This window comes from Pempheris klunzingeri, chromosome 19 (assembly GCF_042242105.1).
Source record: "Pempheris klunzingeri isolate RE-2024b chromosome 19, fPemKlu1.hap1, whole genome shotgun sequence".
NCBI classification, from domain to species: Eukaryota; Metazoa; Chordata; class Actinopteri; order Acropomatiformes; family Pempheridae; genus Pempheris; species Pempheris klunzingeri.
In genome coordinates this window covers 22,445,246-22,464,913 of record NC_092030.1, presented here as the reverse complement: position 1 = coordinate 22,464,913, position 19,668 = coordinate 22,445,246, and the positions used below count along the sequence as shown (strand labels likewise).

General features: G+C 51.4%; 2 protein-coding genes across 2 annotated transcripts; both read left to right on the top strand.

The window, feature by feature from the left end:
- Positions 1-4,321: 4,321 nt before the first annotated feature.
- Positions 4,322-5,670, top strand: ppp1r3b (protein phosphatase 1, regulatory subunit 3B). The gene has a single exon (XM_070850943.1). It carries the CDS (start codon positions 4,322-4,324, stop codon positions 5,177-5,179), a length of 858 nt encoding a protein of 285 aa, XP_070707044.1. The 3' UTR covers positions 5,180-5,670.
- Positions 5,671-7,437: 1,767 nt separating this feature from the next.
- On the top strand, positions 7,438-19,016 carry mfhas1 (multifunctional ROCO family signaling regulator 1). Its single transcript, XM_070850294.1, has 3 exons — positions 7,438-10,393; positions 16,100-16,407; positions 17,067-19,016. The coding sequence occupies exons 1-2, from the start codon at positions 7,438-7,440 to the stop codon at positions 16,228-16,230; spliced, it is 3,087 nt and encodes a 1,028-aa protein (XP_070706395.1). The 3' UTR covers positions 16,231-16,407; positions 17,067-19,016.
- Positions 19,017-19,668: the final 652 nt, after the last annotated feature.

Below are 19,668 nucleotides of genomic sequence, written 5' to 3'. Positions count from 1 at the left end.
TCTATCTATCTATCTATCTATCTATCTATCTATCTATCATAATTGTGGGTTAATACCACCTACTACCTAGATATATATAATTAGCTGAACCCCATCAGGCAGTAGAAAAGCGTGTCACACTGCATCATCATTTTTGATGATTTGACCAAGATTTCTGTGTCACTCCTCCTTTTATTTGGTGCAGCTGCCTCATTGGCTGACTGCGTTGATTTGCCGATGGGGTCTGGAGGTGAAAGTGATCTGTGGTGCGGAGGGTTGAGGGCTGAGGACACTCACACTTATGTTTGGTTGTTTCAGTTCATTTTCATTTTCTCTGTGTTATCTTGTCTGTGTAGCTTTGCTGTTTCGTTGTTTTTGTGTTGAGATCAAGAACACAAATCAGCGTTCTCATGTGACCTTGTAATGTACAGGACAGTCCTGAATAAAGTTATTTAAAAAAAGGAAAAAAGACTAAGTACATGTGATAAAGTGAAGGATGAGGAGTTCCTGTATGGGCTGAGAAAACTCTTCCTCCTCCAGATAAAGACGTCAGAGCGTCACGGACCAGCTGGAACCCTGACAGGTCACATTTCATTCATCATGATAGAATATGTTTTTCTCTGGAGCTGCTGGATGCTGATTAACATCGCAGATCCTCACAGGTCAACATTTTAAACCCTTTCAATTCCAAAACATTCACACACCAAAACAACAGAACAGAACGATTTACTACAAGAACTCATGAGTGTTTTCAGCAAGAAAAAAGGACTTGTGCTACGATACGTTACGTCGTGGACGTTAATGTTAGCTTGGTTAGGTTACGTTTGGGTTAAAATGATCATGTGAGTAATGGCAACGAAGAGCATCATCTTTAGCACAAAGCAGGATAGTAATGTACAGTTTGACACCAGCGGCCTCCTGAGTGTCTCTTTTTGTTCTGACGCCTTGTCTTCAGGAGGACAGGCTGCAGCACAGTGTTAAAAGACCAAAGATAACGTTGGAGATATGAAACAGCTTCAAATTGTCCTCTGTGTTCCCGCCCTGGAAACACAGACCTTCCTGTGGCCGCTCTGACTGTCCCAGAGTGTCAGGACATACAGACGAGCGTCCGTCTGTACAGAACATGACGGATCGACCTCAGATTAATGTTTCACTGCTGCTGCAGGGCGGCCATCGCACAGCGTCCTTATCAGAGACCTCACTTATAACTTATCATAAACCTGCTCTTTCCCCTCTTGAACTTCATCGTTCGGTTGGTTTATGCCTGAGCAAATATTTACATGATCAGCGGCCAGAAGGCCCGCAGGCTGTTTCCTAACTTCAGAGGCCAAAGCAGCCTCGCTCTCTCAATAAGAACTGTTAATAACCCACAGCAGCTTCAGTGTGTCGGAGAATCTAGCTTTTTTATTCAAAATTCAGGTTTATCGGGAAAAAACACAGAAACACACACTCCAGTTATTATTCTACTCCGACCTTCTCTGCTCAGTTTACAGGCCACATGTTCAAACCATAGCGTGCACATGAGAAGAGGACAGATCTCCTGTGACCTGATCACTTAGTGTGTGTTACACAAATACTGTGTTGGATCCAAACTGAGTTACACAATAACAAACACACTGATGGAGGCAGCAGCTCTAAAACCCCTGTTTTAGTGAATGTAGTCTGGTGTGTGTGCTGTTTGTGGTTAAACCAAAAGGATCTTCCAGGTCTCTCTCTGTAGGGATCCTTTCCATGATGCTGTCACACACTTAGAATAACACTCTGAGCCTGTCAGTGGATCAAACAAGCTCTTTTAGTGGACCTACTGTGATCAGGTGCAGGTGCTTTGCAGATCACAGGACTCACTGGTTTCCTGTTTGTGTTATTGTGACTCAGTGTCCCACAGGAAGCTCGACATGAGACCAGGCTGGTTCTTCTGTCCCACTTTGTGCTTGTTGAACATGTTGAGGTGTCACAGAGTGTCCTGTAAACTCAGACCTGGAGCTGGTCCCAGATCAGCTGGTCCCAGATCAGCTGGTCTCAGAGGTTCTCTGAGCACAGACTGAGGAGGAAGAGGAGGAGGTTCAGCCTAAAGGGGTCATGGACTCTGCTTCACCAGCTGACTGGACTGATGGTATGACCAATCACAGGCCAGACCCCCCCCCCCTGTGAATTATTAATATATTATCAATAATCTCTTAATCACTGAGCTGAACTCTTTTCCTGTCGACTTCACAGCTGCTGGTTGGAAGAGAAATATATCAATATATCTATAATAATTAATAAATAAATAAATGAATAAATAAGAAAGACTGAGCCCGTTTGAGGACTTCAGTCACAATGAGGTCAGACTGAGTCACGCTTTTGGCACAGATGGGCCTCCGTACAACACGTCACCTACGGGGGGGGGGCACGCCTCCGATCACCCCGTCACTCCTCCCTCTGATTGGCTGCCCACAGGTGTCCACGTGAAGCCGGTGTGTGCTCTGGGGCCACGAGACAGGAGAGCCCAGACGGAGGAGCGCGCGGCCAGAGGGCGGCAGGTGTTCTCCAGCTGTGCACATCAGAGGCCGCCGCCGCCGCCCCGTCACCATGGCAGCCGCCCGCTGACACCCGCCAAGAAGCCGGTGGTTCCAGGACCCGCCCCGCCCCCTCCAGGTAAGTCCGGGCTGTTCCGGCCATAAAGAACCCGTGTCGACGCTTTCAGACTCAATGGCGGTTTGATTGAGCCAAACCGGAAGTGTTTTCATGCTCCGTTTAACACCTGAGGGCCAATCAGAAGCAGGTGTTACTGACGTAGCTGCGTGACGAGCGTGCAGGTAGTTCAGCGTGATGAAGAAGCAGATTGGGGGGGGGGGGGTCACTGTGTGGTCTGAGCCCACCAGCACCGTCAGCAGTGAGGAGGAGTTGTAGAGAAACTTCCGCATTACCTGCGTGAGTAGCTGACGTCACACTGCTGCCACCTGGGAGCGCCGTGTTCTTCCTCAGGTCAGTTTGTTCCTCAGACTTCTTCAGGAGGATTGTGTCCAAATCGTCTTGTTGTTTACTGATGTGACCTGAACGCAGCTCAGTCCTGGGGGAGGATCCCCAGGGCCTCCTGGAGGTCCAGGTTGTCCCTTTACACTGTTAACTGCTGCCTGCAGTAAAGTTAGATCAAATATAACCAGTGTCCAGTTATCAGTAAGTGCTTTTAAACTACAACTACAAGTGTCTTTTTCTTTTTGAAAACTGATGGATGTTTTTCTGTTCTTTACTTTTTTTAGACCGAATCATTGATCAATGAATTAAAAAGCTAATAATTGATGATGAACATAATTGTTAGTTGCAGTTAATTAAGCACATTATGATATTAACAAGTTCACAAATGTTGAGTTAGAATCTAATATGACCATAGAATGTTTCAGACCTTCTCTCCTCATGAGAGTGAACAGAGTCTGTCAGTCTGACCTCCACAGACGTGGCTCCTCCTGTATTGTTTAGTGAAGCAGACAGACAGAATGGACCAGACACACCTTGATTGTAGTGCTTTTGTTGTGCAAAACATATTCTGAAGTTTGATTATAGATACACGCCTTGAAACCAACATCCAACTGTTAGATTACCATAACATCACTACAGGAACCTGCTATCTGTGACGCACGGACCTAAACAGTTCACCAGGAATGGTTACGTACTTCATGATATCCAACAAGCATTTAAACATGAGATGTCTGGAAACAGAACAGGACACATGAGAGGGGGCTCCTCTGACCGGCCCCTCGGGGTCCGTCATGAGCCCAGCGCTGCGAGTACTTTACCTGTGACCTGTGACCAGAATAAACTGCTTGTGAGACCAGACTGAAAACCTCTGTTGAGTTCTTGAGCTGCCAATATAAGAACCGGACGAAAAAGTTTCTAACACAAATGTATTTACATATTTTCTTAATTCGTTTATAAGTCTCACAGACTCCCTGACTGATGGAGCAGCAGCTCCTGAGTCCTGTTCTCTAAAATCCCTGTTTTAGTGAATGTAGTCTGGTGTGTGTGCTGTTTGTGGTTAAACCAAAAGGATCTTCCAGGTCTCTCTCTGTAGGGATCCTTTCCATGATGCTGTCACACACTTAGAATAACACTCTGAGCCTGTCAGTGGATCAAACAAGCTCTTTTAGTGGACCTACTGTGACCCAAAGGATCACGTTGCAGCCATTGCAGCCCGTTTGGTGGCTGCTGGCTGAGGTGATCTACTGGACCAGTTCCAACACTTTTACTAGGATGACCTTGTTGACCCTACAGTCGTCTTTTTCCCAGAGTGCATCACCTGTTCTCACTAAAGATCACGTGTCCTCTCTCCTCAGCGTGCCGTGTGCGTCCTGCTGAGCTCACCATGCCGATCGACATGGCCTTACCTCTGTACCTGTCCACGGAGGACTTTGTTTACCGGACATCTCCCAAGATGTGCAAACCTGCTCTGAGCTCCTGTCTGAGGTTCCAGCGCTCGTCCTGCGTCGACCAGATGGGCCCCGACGGGGGAAGGGCGTCCAGGAAAGACAGGAAGGCCAAGAAGCGGGTGACGTTCGCCGACCACCGAGGCATGTCTCTAACCAGGGTGAAGGTCTTCTCCGAGTTCAGCGACCCCATCGACATCCCCCTGAACATCCAGGAGATGCTGAGCTCTGCCCTCTCGCTGGCCGCCAAGGAGGACACGCTGGTGCTGGACTTCGCTCAGCCCGCCTCGGACTACCTGCGCTTCCGCCAGAGTCTGGAGAGGAACTACGTGTGCCTGGAGCACTGCGTGCTGAAGGAGAAGGCGCTGGCCGGGACGGTGAAGGTCAAAAACCTGTCGTTTGAGAAGTGTGTGAAGCTGCGGGTGACCTTTGACTCGTGGAAGAGCCACACAGACGTGGACTGCGTGTACGTGAAGGACTCGTACCCCAGCTCGTACAGCGACACCTTCTCCTTCAGCGTGTCTCTGCCCGACGAGCTGAGGCCTCACGAGCGTCTCGAGTTCGCCGTCTGCTACGAGGTGGACGGCCGCGAGCACTGGGACAGCAACCACGGGGACAACTACAGGATCGTCTGGTCCTCCATGAGGAGCTGCCGCCGGGATGCTGGCGGCCGCCACTCGGACTCGTTTGACTTTGGGATTCACTTCGACCGATACGGCAGCCCCACCTGCTCGCACGGGATCCTTCCTGATTGGCCGAGTTACGCCGGCTATGAGAACGCCGGCCCGTATTACTGAGCAGGAAGCAGACGCTGGTGGTTCTCAGGTCGCCATGACAGAGGAGCCTCTGGGAATGAGGCTGGTTTAAAGGGTTACTTCACTATTTTTAAACCTGGGTCCTAATTTGCCCATATTTTGAGTTCAAAATGACAAGTAGGTACAAAACGTTTCTGACTTTGTTTGATGCAGAGATGGATCTGTAAGCCACAAACAGCTGTTATATCGCAAACACACCAGACTCCATTCACAAAAACAGGGATTTTACCTCACAGGAGCTGCTGTTCTGCTGCTGCCTCACTCAGTGACTTTGTTGGTGTTGTTGTGTGACTTTGGTGTTTTTTAGGTTTAGTTCAAATCCAACACAATATTTCTGTAACAAACAGGAACTCAAACACTCTGACTGATGGAAGCAGCAGCAGACCAGCAGCTCTAAAATCCCTGTTTTAGTGAATGTAGTCTGGTGTGTGTGCAGAGAGCGATTTAACGGCTGTTTGTGGTTAAACCAGAAGGATCTTCCATCTTCTTCTTCTCTCTCTGTAGGGGTGATCTCCTTTCACTCATTAACACACTAGAACATGTAAAAATGGGGCTCAGGGTTAAAAATACTGACGTTTTTGACCCTTTAATGTCAGCTCGTTCTGCTGCGTCTACATTCAGCAAAGTTTGCTGCTCTGAGTGCTTCACATAGTATTTTGTCCTTTGTGTCGGGGTCCCCTGAGGTCCCCTGAGGTCCCCTCTACATGTGGATGTTTGGTCAGCTCCTTCTGCTGAGACTTTTTATTATCACTTAATGTCACTGTAATTTGCTTAATTAATGGAAGAATCATTTGATGTGTAGGATGTCAGGAAAGCGTCCGTCCCATCCTCTCAGGGTCCGAAGTGACGTCCTCACCTGTCTGGGTTTGTCCAAAACTAAAAGACTCAGTTTCCTGAGACAGAAAACAGGGAAAAGCAAAAACTGTGAGACGCAGAGGAAACCAGACGTGTTTTAATGACGGAGTGACTCAAACCATGAACAGACTGTCAGAGGAGTTGAGCAGGTTCCTGTGGACCGGAGGAGCGGTCTGGACTCAAAAGTGTGATTCTTGTGTGTTTGCTGGTGTTTTTAAAGGTGATGAACCCCTGAGGAGGCTGAGAGCAAAGAGGGTTTATTCTGCACACGCTCGGTCTGCTGGGGGGGTCTGAATGATTTAAGAAAAGCTGATCAATAAAATCAAACGTTTTAACTTGTTTTGTGCCACTAAAGTGTTAAATTGTGACGTGAAAGCCCCGAACACAGGGAGAATAAAGTGAAATGTTTGTAGCTCCACTCCGACTTGTGTTTGTCTCCATCAGTCACCTCAGCACAAGAACATGAGCTCCTCCACTTCCTTCATGATCTGAACAAAGAGGTCTGTTTCTTTCAGGTTCAGCCGGCGTGTCTTCGGCCTGACGTGTAGAACATTCCAGGTTTAAGGGAACTCTTTAATCTGGTTTGTAACTCTGTTTGTAACTCTGAGGTAAAGAGGTAAAGTGAATAAACAGGAAAGTTATAATATAATATAATAAGATATGATGTAATAATATAATAATATAATATGTTATAATATAATATGATATGATAATATAATATAATAAGATATGATATAATATATATGATATTAAAGTGGCTGCACTGGCACTTCCTGTCCTGCAGGTGGCGACAGAGTCCACGAACACAAACATATTTTATTTCTTCAGCCTTCACGAGGAGCTTCTCTTCGTTACCTGACACTTAATGTAACTATCTGTGCTTTCAAGTCCATTTACTGAGTCTCCTCGAGGTTCATTTGGGATGACTCCCAGCAGGAGGAGGAGTGAAAGTGTGAGGAGGAGGGAGGGAGGGAGGGAGGAGGGCTCAGGGATCTGACGCAGTGTGAGCGGCTCCCTCCTCGTTTCTCTCCCGCTGCCAGGAAGAGACCCAGCGGCAGGAACGCTTCCAGATTCCCGGAGATAATCCCGGGCCGGAGACCCGAAGGACCGCGGCCGGAGGCGATGAGGACGCCGGGGACGGAGAGAGCGCAGCGGCGGGCCGGGGCCTCGGGCCGGGGGTCCAGCCCGGACCTGTAAGCGGCTGTTGTCATTGTGCTGCTGAGTGGCGCAGGAGAAAAGGATGCCTCCGCGGACACACGCGCTCCTCCTGCCGCCGTCCGAACGCCTCCTTCTCTCCCGACAGAAACGCTCTTTTGTCGCTTTGTTGTCCAGGAGCGCGCTGATTTCTGCGGGGGTCCGTCCCCCACGTCCCCCGCTCAGGATCCATGAAAACTCTCCATGAAAACAAGGAGGAGCAGGAGGGGGGGTCCGGCTGCAGCGCCATGGAGGACAAGGAGAACAATCTGAAAACGGCCAGGTTGTGGAGGGATGCCGCCCTGCGCTCCAGGAAGCTGCGGAGCAACCTGCGCCAGCTCACCCTCTGCTCCAAAGACAACCAGATCATCCTGCCGGAGGACATCGCCGACATAGAGGTGCTCAACCTGGGCAACAACTCCCTCCAGGAGCTGCCGGACGGGCTGGGATCCACCCTGAACAACCTGCGCATCCTGGTCCTCCGCAGGAACAAGTTCTCGGCCGTCCCCCGGGTGGTGTTTGAGCTGGGCCAGCTGGTGGAGCTCGACATGAGCCACAACTGTCTGAGGAGCGTGTCGGAGGGCGTGGGCCAGCTCAGGGGGCTGAAGAAGCTGTGCATCAGCCACAACAAGATCCAGCAGCTGCCGGCTCAGATCGCGGCGCTGCAGCTCCTGGAGGAGCTGGACATCAGCTTCAACGACCTGCACGACCTCCCCAGAGCGTTCTGCAGCCTCGGCAGGCTGCGGACCCTGGACGCAGACCACAACAAGCTGAACCAGTTCCCCCCCGAGATCCTGGCGCTGGGCGAGCTGGAGGAGCTGGACTGCTCTGGGAACAAGTTTGAGGCGCTGCCAGCAGACGTCATGAAGCTGCAGTCCACCAAAATCCTGTGGCTCAGCAGCCTCCACATGTCCACGCTACCAGACTCCTTCTGCCAGCTGCAGCAGCTGGAGAGCCTGATGCTGGACGGGAACAAGCTCACGGCGCTGCCTCCTGCTTTCGGTCGGCTGCAGAGACTCAAAATGATCAACCTGTCCTCTAACGAGCTTGAGGCCTTCCCCCAGGTTCTTCTGAGCATCGCAGGATTAGAGGAACTTTACCTGAGCAGGAATAAACTGAGTCACATCCCCGAGGACATGGGACGGCTGGGGAAGCTGGCCAACCTTTGGCTGGACAACAACAGCATCACGTATCTGCCCGACTCCATTGTGGAGCTGGAGAAGCTGGAGGAACTCGTCTTACAGGGTAACCAAATAGCCATACTCCCAGATAACTTTGGAAAGCTGTCCAAAGTGAACATTTGGAAGGTGAAGGACAACCCTCTGATCCAGCCTCCGTACGAGGTATGCATGAAGGGGATCCCGTACATCGCCGCCTATCAGAAGGAGCTCGCACTATCGCAGCTCGCCGTGAAGCCGCGGCTGAAGCTGGTCCTGATGGGGATGAAGGGCGCTGGGAAAACCCGGCTGAGGCAGAGCGTGGTGGGCGGACAGCAGGACGCCATGGGGACCCAGGGAAACAAAGGGATTGAAGTCACTAACTGGGTGGCGGACGCTGGTCGCCGGCTAACGTTTCTAGTGTACGATCTGTCAGGGAAGCAAAACTACGACCTCATCAAACCCTTTTTCCTGTCCCCCGCCGCCCTCTACGTCCTCGTCGTCAATCTCAAAACATACTCGCCCAAGAACTTTTACGCCCACGTGGGGTACTTCCTCCACCTCCTCAGTGCCAAAGTGCCCCACGCGGTGGTGTGCCTGGTGGGCACACATGCAGACCTGTGTGGGGAGGTGGAGGTGGAGGAGAAGAGTCTGGACGTCCACAGGCAGATCGGCCTGCAGGAGAAGAGGGACGTCCAGAGCCTGAGGACTCTGGCTCTGCAGGTGGACCAGGCGCTGGAGCAGGGCTACAGCGTGCGCTCCTCCAGCCCTCACGTCCTTTTCTACGGCGTCTCGGACAGGAACCTGAGGCGGAGGAAGTCCCAGCTGCAGTACATGCTGAACCACCGGCTGCAGATCCTGTCCCCGGTGCTGAGCGTCAGCTGCACTGAGACCCAGACGAACATCCAGAGGCTCAGGGAGAAGCTCATGTCCGTAGCGGACCACAGGGACATCTTCCCCAACCTCCACCGCGTGCTGCCAAAGTCCTGGCAGATGTTGGAGGAGCTGCACTTTAAGCCCAAAGACCTGTGGCTGTCGTGGTGGGACTCGGCCCGTCTGGGGCTGCAGGCGGGGCTCACGGAGGACCGGCTGCAGAGCGCCTTGTCCTACCTGCACGAGAGCGGGAAGCTGCTCTACTTTGAGGACAGCCTCACCCTGAAGGAGTACGTTTTTCACAACCTTCCACGGTTCATCGCGATCCTCAACGTCTTCTTCCAGAGGGACGAGTCCACACTGCTGGACCGGCTCCTCTGTGAGGGGGAGAGGGGGGACAAGGGCAGGGTGAGTCTGGTCATAGAGGACGAGAAGGGGGAGAACCTCAGGGTGACACACCTGCAGCACCACGTGGAGGGCTTCCTCCAGCACGGCCTTTTGCCCTCTAACGTCATCCGGCTGCTCCTTAGGCCGCTGATCCAGACCCAGCAGGACCTGCACCTCATCATGGAGCTGCTGGAGAAGATGGGCGTCTGCTACTGCATCAACAAGCCCCGCAGCAAGCCTCTGAACGGCGCCACCGCCTGGTACAAGTTCCCCAGCTACGTGAGCAGCGAGGAGCCCCGGGCGGAGGTGGCGGAGGCGGCGGCCGGCGGGAGCTCTCTGCCTCTGTGCCCGTTCTTCTCCATGGAGCAGCTGCACATCCAGTACAGCTTCCCCTTCCTGTTTCCTCCCGGACTGTTCGCACGCTTCAGCGTGCAGATAAACTGCCACGTGGTCCAGAGGACGGACAGCCGCCACCAGATCTTCGCCTACCGGGGGAAGGTCCCCGTGGTCATCAGCCACCGGCCCTCCAGGGGGAAGCTGCAGGCGGAGACTCTGTCCATCGCCAGCCACGCCTCGCTGCCCAACATCTGGACGGCGTGGCAGGCCGTCACGCCGCTGGTGGAGGAGCTGAACGTGCTGCTGCAGGAGTGGCCCGGCCTGCACTACTCGGTCCACATCCTCTGCTCCAAGTGCCTCAAGAGGGGGTCGTCCAGCCCGCACGCCTTCCCAGGTAAACACGTCCACCTCACCACGCCAGGGTTAGCAGCACGCCACTCATGTGACCTGTAGACACCAGAGCAGTGTGATCAGACTGACTAGAGCTCTTTGTAAAGGCCCACAGCCTGAAGACACACTCACATGATCCTGAACACAGCGGCAGAAAAACATTTTAGATATTTAAACTGACTGCTGAGGAGTCAGACAGCTGCAGGACGACCTAATCTCATCAGGCGTCCGGTATCAGCTGCTGGTTCACGGCCTGATGTGGATCACTGTGGGGGGGGGGACAGGAGTGAACCGAGTGTGTGTCAGGACAGGACGGCTCTCAGCTCACAGTGTTCATGTCCTCATGCTTTGCTTCCTCGGTATCCATGGTGATCTGCAGGTCACATGACTGCTCACAGGGCTGAATGTATAGAAGCCAGACAGCAATAGAGTCTGAGGTACCAGTACTGTCTGTCTGTCTGTCTGTCTGTCTGTCTGCCTGTCTGCCTGTCTGTCTGTCTGTCTGTCTGTCAGTGTGTCTGAACTGCAGCAGCCTCCAAATGTTTCCGTTGGTTTCTGATCAGACGAACACGCCTCCAGTGGAGGCCCTCACATAACATGGCCGACTACAAAAGCAACGGCCTCTGACATCATGTTAGAGTGTGGGGGGGTGAGGTGGGGGCGGGGGGGGTCTGCGGCTCCTGATGCGCTGATGGACGAGACAGCTGACCTGCTCTGACTGTTGGTCTGATGGAGGGATGTGATGGTCAGAGACATTTAATGGGTTTGCCTGTGAGATGATGTCATTACTGTGAGTGAGTGTGTGAGTGTGTGAGTGAGTGTGTGAGTGTGTGAGTGAGTGTGTGTGAGTGTGTATGAGTGTGTGAGCTGACATGTTTCACCACTGAGCCAGAAAAGATTTTCATCTCCTCATAAACCCCCCCGGTTCCCTTTGGGTGGGGCCAGGCTAGCTGTTCCCTCTGTTTCCAGTCTTTGTGCTAAGCTAAGCTAACTGCTCACTGCACAGACATGAGAGCAGTTTAGAGGAAGGCTTTTATTTTGAAGGGCTGTGTGTGGTGTGTGTTTGGAGGGTGCAGCACACACACACACACACACACACACACACACACACACTCACATGCTGCCTGGTGTGTGTGTGTGTGTGTGTGTGTGTGTGTTGCTGAGATAACACAGTTTCAGTGTGATTACAGCAGCCGAGTTCAGTGATCCAGTTAATAGCAGCAGCCGGATAACAGAGGGGGGGGCAGGAAATACTTTGGAGTTTCACTCATGGGGGGAGACGGAAAACAGCTTGTTATGGTCTCCCTCTTGGTGGCTGGTGTGTGTGTGTGTGTGTGTGTGTGTGAGTGTGAGTGTGAGTGTGTGAAGGCAGCAGAGGAGTTCCTCTGTGTCGCTGATCGATCGTAGAATGTTTAGAAAAGTTGAGTAAAGAACGTTGAGGAACTTCCTGAATCCATCAGGACGTGGCTGCCGGGCCGGGGGGGGTGACTCAGAGTCTGACCCTTAGTCCACTAACACTGGGGCCTCCGATTCCCATGATGCACCTGGATGGTGTTTCATCAGAGCTTCCTGTCTTTGAGTCTTCTTGTTTTGGACCATGAGTCTGAGGGCAGCGGCTGGTGCTCCTCTTCTGTCTGCTGTCGTGCTCTCCTGGAGCTGAACCTGGAGCTGAACCTGGAGCTCCGTGGAGGCTTTAAGGACCCTGAGTATGAGCTCTGCATCGTTCCTCTACACACACACTCACACACACCTGTGGCTCTGCTCCGGCCTTTTATGGTCATGGTATCTGTGCTGCAGCAGCGTTTGGCTCCGGGGAGCCGAGCAGACTAAACACAGAGAAACGACCTCGGCTCGCTTTCACCGTTTCTCCATCAAACTGTCTGACCTCCTGCTTCTATCTGCCCCCCCCCACTGCTCCAGCCTCAGCATGGTCCCGGTCTACGTGTGTGAACGTGTCCGCGGAGGTTTGAGTAAAGCAGTTTGTGACAAATGAGTTTATTTTGGCAAAGAATCAACGGAAAGAAGTGAGTTTCACATTGAGCGTGTTTCACTCCCCCAACAACATCCTTCCTCTGCTCACTTCAGTTTTTAAGACCCAAACGCATCGAAGCGGATTCTGATGAAGATCACACACTCAGCATTAGCATCATATTATCTTCATCATTGTTCTTGTCACTCTCTTCAAACTCACCAGACTCCACTGACAAAAATAGTCATTTTCCCCCACAGAACACAGGAGCTGCTGGTCTGCTGCTGAACACTATTATGTGACTTTGGTCTGTTAAAAGGTGACTTCAGATCCAGAACAACATCTCTGTAACACTCAGTAACACAAACACACTGACTGATGGAGGCAGCAGCAGAGCAGCAGCTCCTGTGTCCTGTTCTCTAAAATCCCTGTTTTAGTGAATGTAGTCTGGTGTGTGTGCTGTTTGTGGTTAAACCAAAAGGATCCTCCAGGTCTCTCTCTGTAGGGATGGGGGGGGCACATCGCAGCACTTTCACTCCTGCTCCCCCCACAGAGCGGATTCTCTTAATCCAGTAAAAGGATCAGTCGGGATCAAAGCTGGAGCTCTCCCTGGGACAAAAGGGGGCGTGGACCCACCTGTCCCTCAGGTGTCTTGCTGTCTGACGTCCCCCCCTCCCGCACCGGTGCTCCTGTTTTAGCCACAGGCTGCCAACATGTGTTCTACGGGCGGGCGGATCAGCAGCCAGACGAGGACGAGCTCCGACACGTTCAGCTCAGCCCGTCAGACGTTTATTAGTCATTAGAGAATAAATCAATGGATGTGGAGCCGAGACGGGACTGTGGGGGGGGGGGGGCTCTGTGGACGAGGAGGAGCTGGTTTCACCCCGTCAGGCCTCAGTCACCTCCACGTCTGCTGACTTTGGGTTTCTGTTTGAACATGTGACTGATGGAAGTCCAGGAGACAGAGGACCCCCCCCCAGACATGATTCAGCAGGAGCTGCTGTTCCTAATAAAGTGGACACTTGGTGTGGAGTGGCTGAGACGTGTCGGGGGGGTAATCTGCCACCGAGGATGATGTTACATCATCGTACCTGCACTAAGCTGCTCTGTTATCTCAGTCATGTGACCCGGCGCGTGGCGGTCAGGAAGTCCTCAGAGGATTTGGTCCCTGAACGCCACGTCACCAGCTGAGTGGACGTGTCCCCACAAAGAGACCATTCAAATCAAGTCAACTTTATTTAAACAGCACAGACACAGAGAAGATCAGCCGCACACACGTCACCGTCGCCGCCCTGAACTCTGACTGTCAGTGAAAGATGCTCCTGAGTGGGGGGGGGGTTTGGGTTGGAACGGCTCACAGAGCGTCTTAAAGGCTCATTCCAACACTTGGTGCCCCCCCCCCCGATCAGAGCTGCTCGTCCTGAGCTGCTCCTCACATCCTGAAATAACCGTCAGGAATGTGACGGCTCCATCGGGGAGGTGATCTGCTTGCCGTCGGTCCACCGCGGCCCCCAGCAGGACGCTGCTACTGGTTACTGTCAGGGTTACATAACACCAGCCGCCCCCCCCCTGGACTGAGGCTGCTCCTGTGGCTCCCACACATAGAGGCCTGAGAACGGGCTGTCCTCCTGCAGGAGGCTCACAAAGACGGAAACGACCGAGAACATTAGAGGCGTTTGAGGACGGGGGGGGGGGGGGTCGTCCCATCACACTGAGCCTCAGGCTTTTCTCTGTGAAACAAACCAAACTCAGTCTCAGATCCTCAGAGTCAAATGGACCCTGAACTCATCACTGTGGCTGCGTTTGGCTCCTCAGGGCTTCAGGTCATCGCTCAGAGACCTGGTCTGGGGCCGGACCCTGAGCTGCAGTCTGGACCCAGTCTGGACCCTGACTGCAGTCTGGACCCAGTCTGGACCCTGACTGCAGTCTGGACCCAGTCTGGACCCTGAGCTGCAGTCTGGACCCAGTCTGGACCCAGTCTGGACCCTGACTGCAGTCTGGACCCAGTCTGGACCCAGTCTGGACCCTGACTGCAGTCTGAGCTGGGAGGCCTCTGAGTTATTTCTGGTGTGTTTCCTGTGCGGAGGAAGTAGGCCACACATTCCTGAGGATCCCGGCTCTCAGTCGGTGCAGCTGCTGATCAGAGGATTAAAGGTCCGTCACCAGATCTGGGTCTGACTGTCAGAGTCCCTCTGCTCCATTTCACACAGCCAGATTCTCATCTGCTGCCCTGAAACACTCCGGCGCAGACCGCTAGCTTCTCATACTGATACTGATACTGATACTAGTACTAGTATCAGTAGTACTATCAGTAGTACTACTGATACTAGTACTAGTACTACTGATACTAGTAGTACTACTGATACTAGTAGTACTACTGATACTAGTACTAGTACTACTGATACTAGTAGTACTACTGATACTGTGCTAATCTGTTGGGTAGTTTAATGAACAGTGAACACACCCTGTGTGACTGCTGGCTGCACTGTGTGTGTGTGTGTGTGTGTGTGTGTGTGTGTGTGTGATCCTCTGCTCCTCAGTCACAGAAACAAATCACCATCTCCCTCCTCCTCCTCCTCTTCCTCCTTGTGACCTCCCAACTCTTCCTACTGAGACAAACGTACTTCCTGTTTACTTTCTTCTATTCAGGAATGCTGGGTTTTAAACTACATCTCCCATAATGCTCTGGGGGAACAGGACAGAGGTAGGCTGGTGGTTATGACTGAGGGCTGAGTTTTGGTCTCTTGGTTTACCGTTTGGTGACTCGTTGTCATGACAACCAACAGCTGTTGGTTACCACGGAAACAGGTGAGACTCACCTGGATGACTGATAGGAGAGCGGTGGATGTTTACATACTGCTGGATCACCGTGTGTGTGTGTGTGCGTGTGTGTGCGTGTGTGTGTGTGTGTGTGTGTGTGTGTGTGTGTGTGTGTGTGTGTGTGTGTGTGTGTGTGTGTGTGTGTGTGTGTGTGTGTGTGTGTGTGTGTGTGTGTGTGTGTGCGTGCTCGGGTGGAGCCCAGTGCATCATGGGAGCAGCAGCAGGGCCAAAGGGGTCGATGGAGGTGGATTAGAGCTCATTTTCCCTGAAATGGCGTCAGTGTGACATAAGCTGATTTCAGAGCACATATGATCCTTTGTTCTGGTCCGATCGCAGCGTGACCTGCTTAACGGGGGGGGGGGGCACAGACACTGTAGGTTTACCCCCTCCTCCTCCTCCTGCTCCTCCTGCTCCTCCTCCTCCTGCAGCCTCTGAGCAGGGACACATTTCTATTTTAGGCCTCAGACTGTAAATATTTAAACTGACTGGAGCAGGAGGAGCAGGAGGAGGAGGAGGAGGAGGAAGAGGAGGAGGAAGATGGTGATTTGTTTGAAATCGATGCTGATTAATCTTCTGACAGCACCCCACCCTTCGTCAGCTGAACTGAGGCTCAAACAGGAAGTGAGTCGGATGTCTGAACTGTGGGGAGGAAGAGGAGGGAGGGAGGAAGAGGAGGGGCGGGGGGAGGAATGTGGTTGACTGTGGTACCTGGGGGGGGGGGTTTATCCGGCTCTGACCTAATTCAGGACACACAGCTGGATGTTTGAGCTGGGGGGGGGTCAGACCTCTGCTCTGTTAGGAGGGGGTCAGTTGCAGAGTGTGTGTTCTCAGTTGTCTTTGTGTGAACAGGAAGTAGAGCCTGCAGGCCGGTTTCCCATGATGCTCTGCAGTAAATGATGGCGTCCTGCTGCTGTGTTGCAGGTGAGCTGCTGAGCCAGCCGCGGCCCGAAGGTCTGACGGAGGTCATCTGTCCAAAGAACGGCTCCGAGCGGGTCAACGTGGCCCTGGTTTACCCCCCGACCCCCACGGTGGTCAGCCCCTGCCTCAAGTGACCCGAGGGCGGGAGCCCGACTCACCGCATCACCTGAGCCCCCACCTCCACCTGTGACCGTTTCCTCTACACCCCCATCAGCCTGCTTCACGCCCCCCCCTCCGCTGCCTCACTGTGGTGGCATCACGCTGACCTGAACCTCCAGCTGAGGGCGGCGCCCTGGATCACTGCCTCATATGTACGACCTCACGACCCCCACACGTTCAGTCACCCTGAGTCCTGCCTGTCCAGCTGTGATATCGCTCTCTGCACACACACCAGACTACATTCACTAAAACAGGGATTTTACAGGGTAGCTGCTGGTCGGCTCTCTCTAGATCGGTTAGTGTGTTTGTGTTGTTGTGTCACTTTGGTGTTTTAAAGAGTCAGTTTGGATCCAACACAATGTTTGTGTGACACACAGAAACTCAAACAGACTAACAGACCAGGGCGCAGGAGACCAGCAACTACTGTGTAAAATCCCTGTTTTAGTGAATGTAGTCTGGTGTGTGTGCTGTTTGTGGTTAAACCAAAAGGATCTTCCAGGTCTCTCTCTGTAGGGATCCTTTCCATGATGCTGTCACACACTTAGAATAACACTCTGAGCCTGTCAGTGGATCAAACAAGCTCTTTTAGTGGACCTACTGTGATCAGGTGCAGTTGTCCCAAAGGATCACGTTGCAGCCATTGCAGCCCGTTTGGTGGCTGCTGGCTGAGGTGATCTACTGGACCAGTTCCAACACTTTTAGACAGCAGGATGTGGACAGAGAGGACCAGGGTTAAGTTGTATTTAATATTCTGAGTCCGTTGTAATAAAGTGTACCTTAACGTGAAGGCTGTTGTCCTCTTGTGTTGCAGGTCGTTGTCTGACGTCTCATCATGTGGACACTGAACAGTATTTAAGGAGCCTGATGAGCACAAACTTCAGCCTGAGCTGATCCACACTGTAGCACCGGATGAGGCCTCGTCCCGTCTCTGACCCACTGCGGTCCACCAGTTTCTCAGTCAGACCGGACCTGCCCCCACTTTCTACATGAGAAGACGTAGCCGACGTGGTGAAGGACTCTTTAAGGATGTCGGAGTTATTTTAACGCTGAGAAACTGGTTCAGTAGTGGGCCAGGTTACTGCCAAGTCTCCCTCTGAGAGGACTCTGAGATTTTTACTGGACTGAAATATTCTGCAATATGTTTAAATGTTGGACTGCAGCATGAGGAGGAGCTGCACCTCTTTCATCTGTAAATAGTTCTCTGTGCCTACATTTGAAGGCTGACTGAAACGTGTTGGAGCTGTCGCTGTGTCTGAACGAGACATATTTAGGGTTCAAAATAACTGTTATGTAAACAAGCTTTGGGAAATGATGCAGTAGTTTTTGCCCAGAGTGTTATTCTAAGTGTGTGACAGCATCATGGAAAGGATCCCTACAGAGAGAGACCTGGAAGATCCTTTTGGTTTAACCACAAACAGCACACACACCAGACTACATTCACTAAAACAGGGGTTTTACCTGGTGTTGCTGCTCTGCTGTGCCCTGGTCTCTTAGTGTGTGTTGTGTTACTGTGTGTTACACAGATGTTGTGTTGATCTGGACTTTCCCTTTAAAACAGCAAAGTCACACAATAACACAAACACACTGAATGACTGAAGCAGCCATAGAACATCAACTCCCAAATAAATTGACTGCTTTTGTCAATGGAGTCTGGTGTGAACCGGCTGTAATGAGGGCAGCCATCTGGCACACAAAGAGTCAAATACTGTCGCTTCACACTGTTTGCTAAAAACATAAGATGTGACAGCGTGTAATGTTAACCAGGGCTTCAGTGATCAGCATTAAAACGCTGCTCTTATTAAAAACCTGCCAGAAGCACCACTGCCTGCTGGCAGATTCTCTGAGCTGCTCGTTGCTGTTGTTTTAATGTTCATCACCAAAGTGATTTTTACTCCTTACAACATAAAAAGGCGACACAGTTTGACCCTCTGCTCACCGCAGCACGCTAACTGTAGCAGCAGCTTCTCGGCCCTGTTATCGCTATAGCAACATGCTAAAGCTAATTAACGGAGAATTTATAAATGTGTTTAAAAAGGAAGGACGGCGTCCTGCACATCCTGCAGAGAGGAGCTGGACCGGTGCGATCCCTCCGTCTGGATCGTAGCGAGCGTCAAATAATCCTGATCAGATGCTAAACGCTGATTCTGTTAGCTTTGTTTGTCACAACTACTTTTAAAGGGACAATGTAGCTGTGATGCTAAAGGCTAAAGGCTTTGACGGTCTGGAAATGTTTGGTTTAGGTTCCTTAAAAGTGCTTGAATTTTCTTCTTAAAACCCCAGGAAACAGGTTAGGTGGATGCTAAGCTAGGTGGATGCTAAGCTAGGTGGATGCTAAGCTAGCAGGATGCCAAGTGACACAGCTGCAGCTCCACTGGTTAGCGAGTTAGCCGAGCGTCTTTCACGCCACGAATGAGCAGCTCACAGATTTCTGTCCTCGCCGTCTCCGTGGACGCCGTCGGTGTCGGTGAGCAGGAGGAGACGAGCAGCAGCTCTTTGTTTCCTCAGAGTCACTCCTGTTCGGGGGGGCGGTGTTTTTGTAAATAATATCTTTATTTTTGTATGTTGACACGAGCTTTGACATTATTTCCAGTGCAATGTTGTGCATGACTCACTGTGAGGGTGCACACGGGTTTTATATGTAGCTGGTTTCAACATGTCACAGAATCATACCAAATAAACAGGAAGTGGCTTCAGTACCAAACAGGAAGTGGCTTCAGTACCACACACACCTCCCTGATTACTGTGCTGCTGTAATAACATATGAGGACAGTTTTTAATGAAGGCAAAAGATTTTACACAATTTACATTAAATATCAATACATATAATAAATATAAATGTAATAAATGATGTTTCATATTCATATAAAACATGAAGACACCATCGTCTGGATCATCACAGAAACTGTTAATAACAGTTAATATCTTTAGGATTAAAAGAATTTAGCAGCTTTACAGACACGCTTCAGTGTCTGTTGTTATTTTAGACCTTCTGTGTGACCAGTTTGGTGCAGATAAATATCTCTACGTCCTGTGAACAGTCAGCGTGTCGGACGGACAGACGGACGGACGTCACACCTCAGTCTGTTTCATTATAGGCTCATATTTATAGGAACTGATTATGTTTATTGGCTAAGACTTTTTTTATAATTACTCTCCATGATGAAGGTCACAGAATGCAGCTGAAAGGCCAGGGAGAAATCAGGTAAGGGGGCACTGAGTCAAAGGACAAGTGCAGAAGATGATGATTAATAATCAATAAACACGAAATCAACATACACCCAATAAATCAATATAATAACAATAAATATTTAGAAAGTTAGAAATGCAGCCCTCCTCCTGACCACCAGGGGGCGCCGAGTCCTGCAGCCCTCCTCCTGACCACCAGGGGGCGCCGAGTCCTGCAGCCCTCCTCC

What these genes read in the sequence shown, in the direction of transcription:
- ppp1r3b (XM_070850943.1), top strand. Translation starts at nt 4,322, where the DNA reads ATGCCGATCGACATGGCCTTACCTCTGTACCTGTCCACGGAGGACTTT.
- mfhas1 (XM_070850294.1), top strand. Translation starts at nt 7,438, where the DNA reads ATGAAAACTCTCCATGAAAACAAGGAGGAGCAGGAGGGGGGGTCCGGC. An exon ending in CAGCCCGCACGCCTTCCCAG is followed by an intron (nt 10,394 to 16,099) that starts GTAAACACGTCC and finishes GCTGTGTTGCAG; the next exon opens with GTGAGCTGCTGAGCCAGCCG.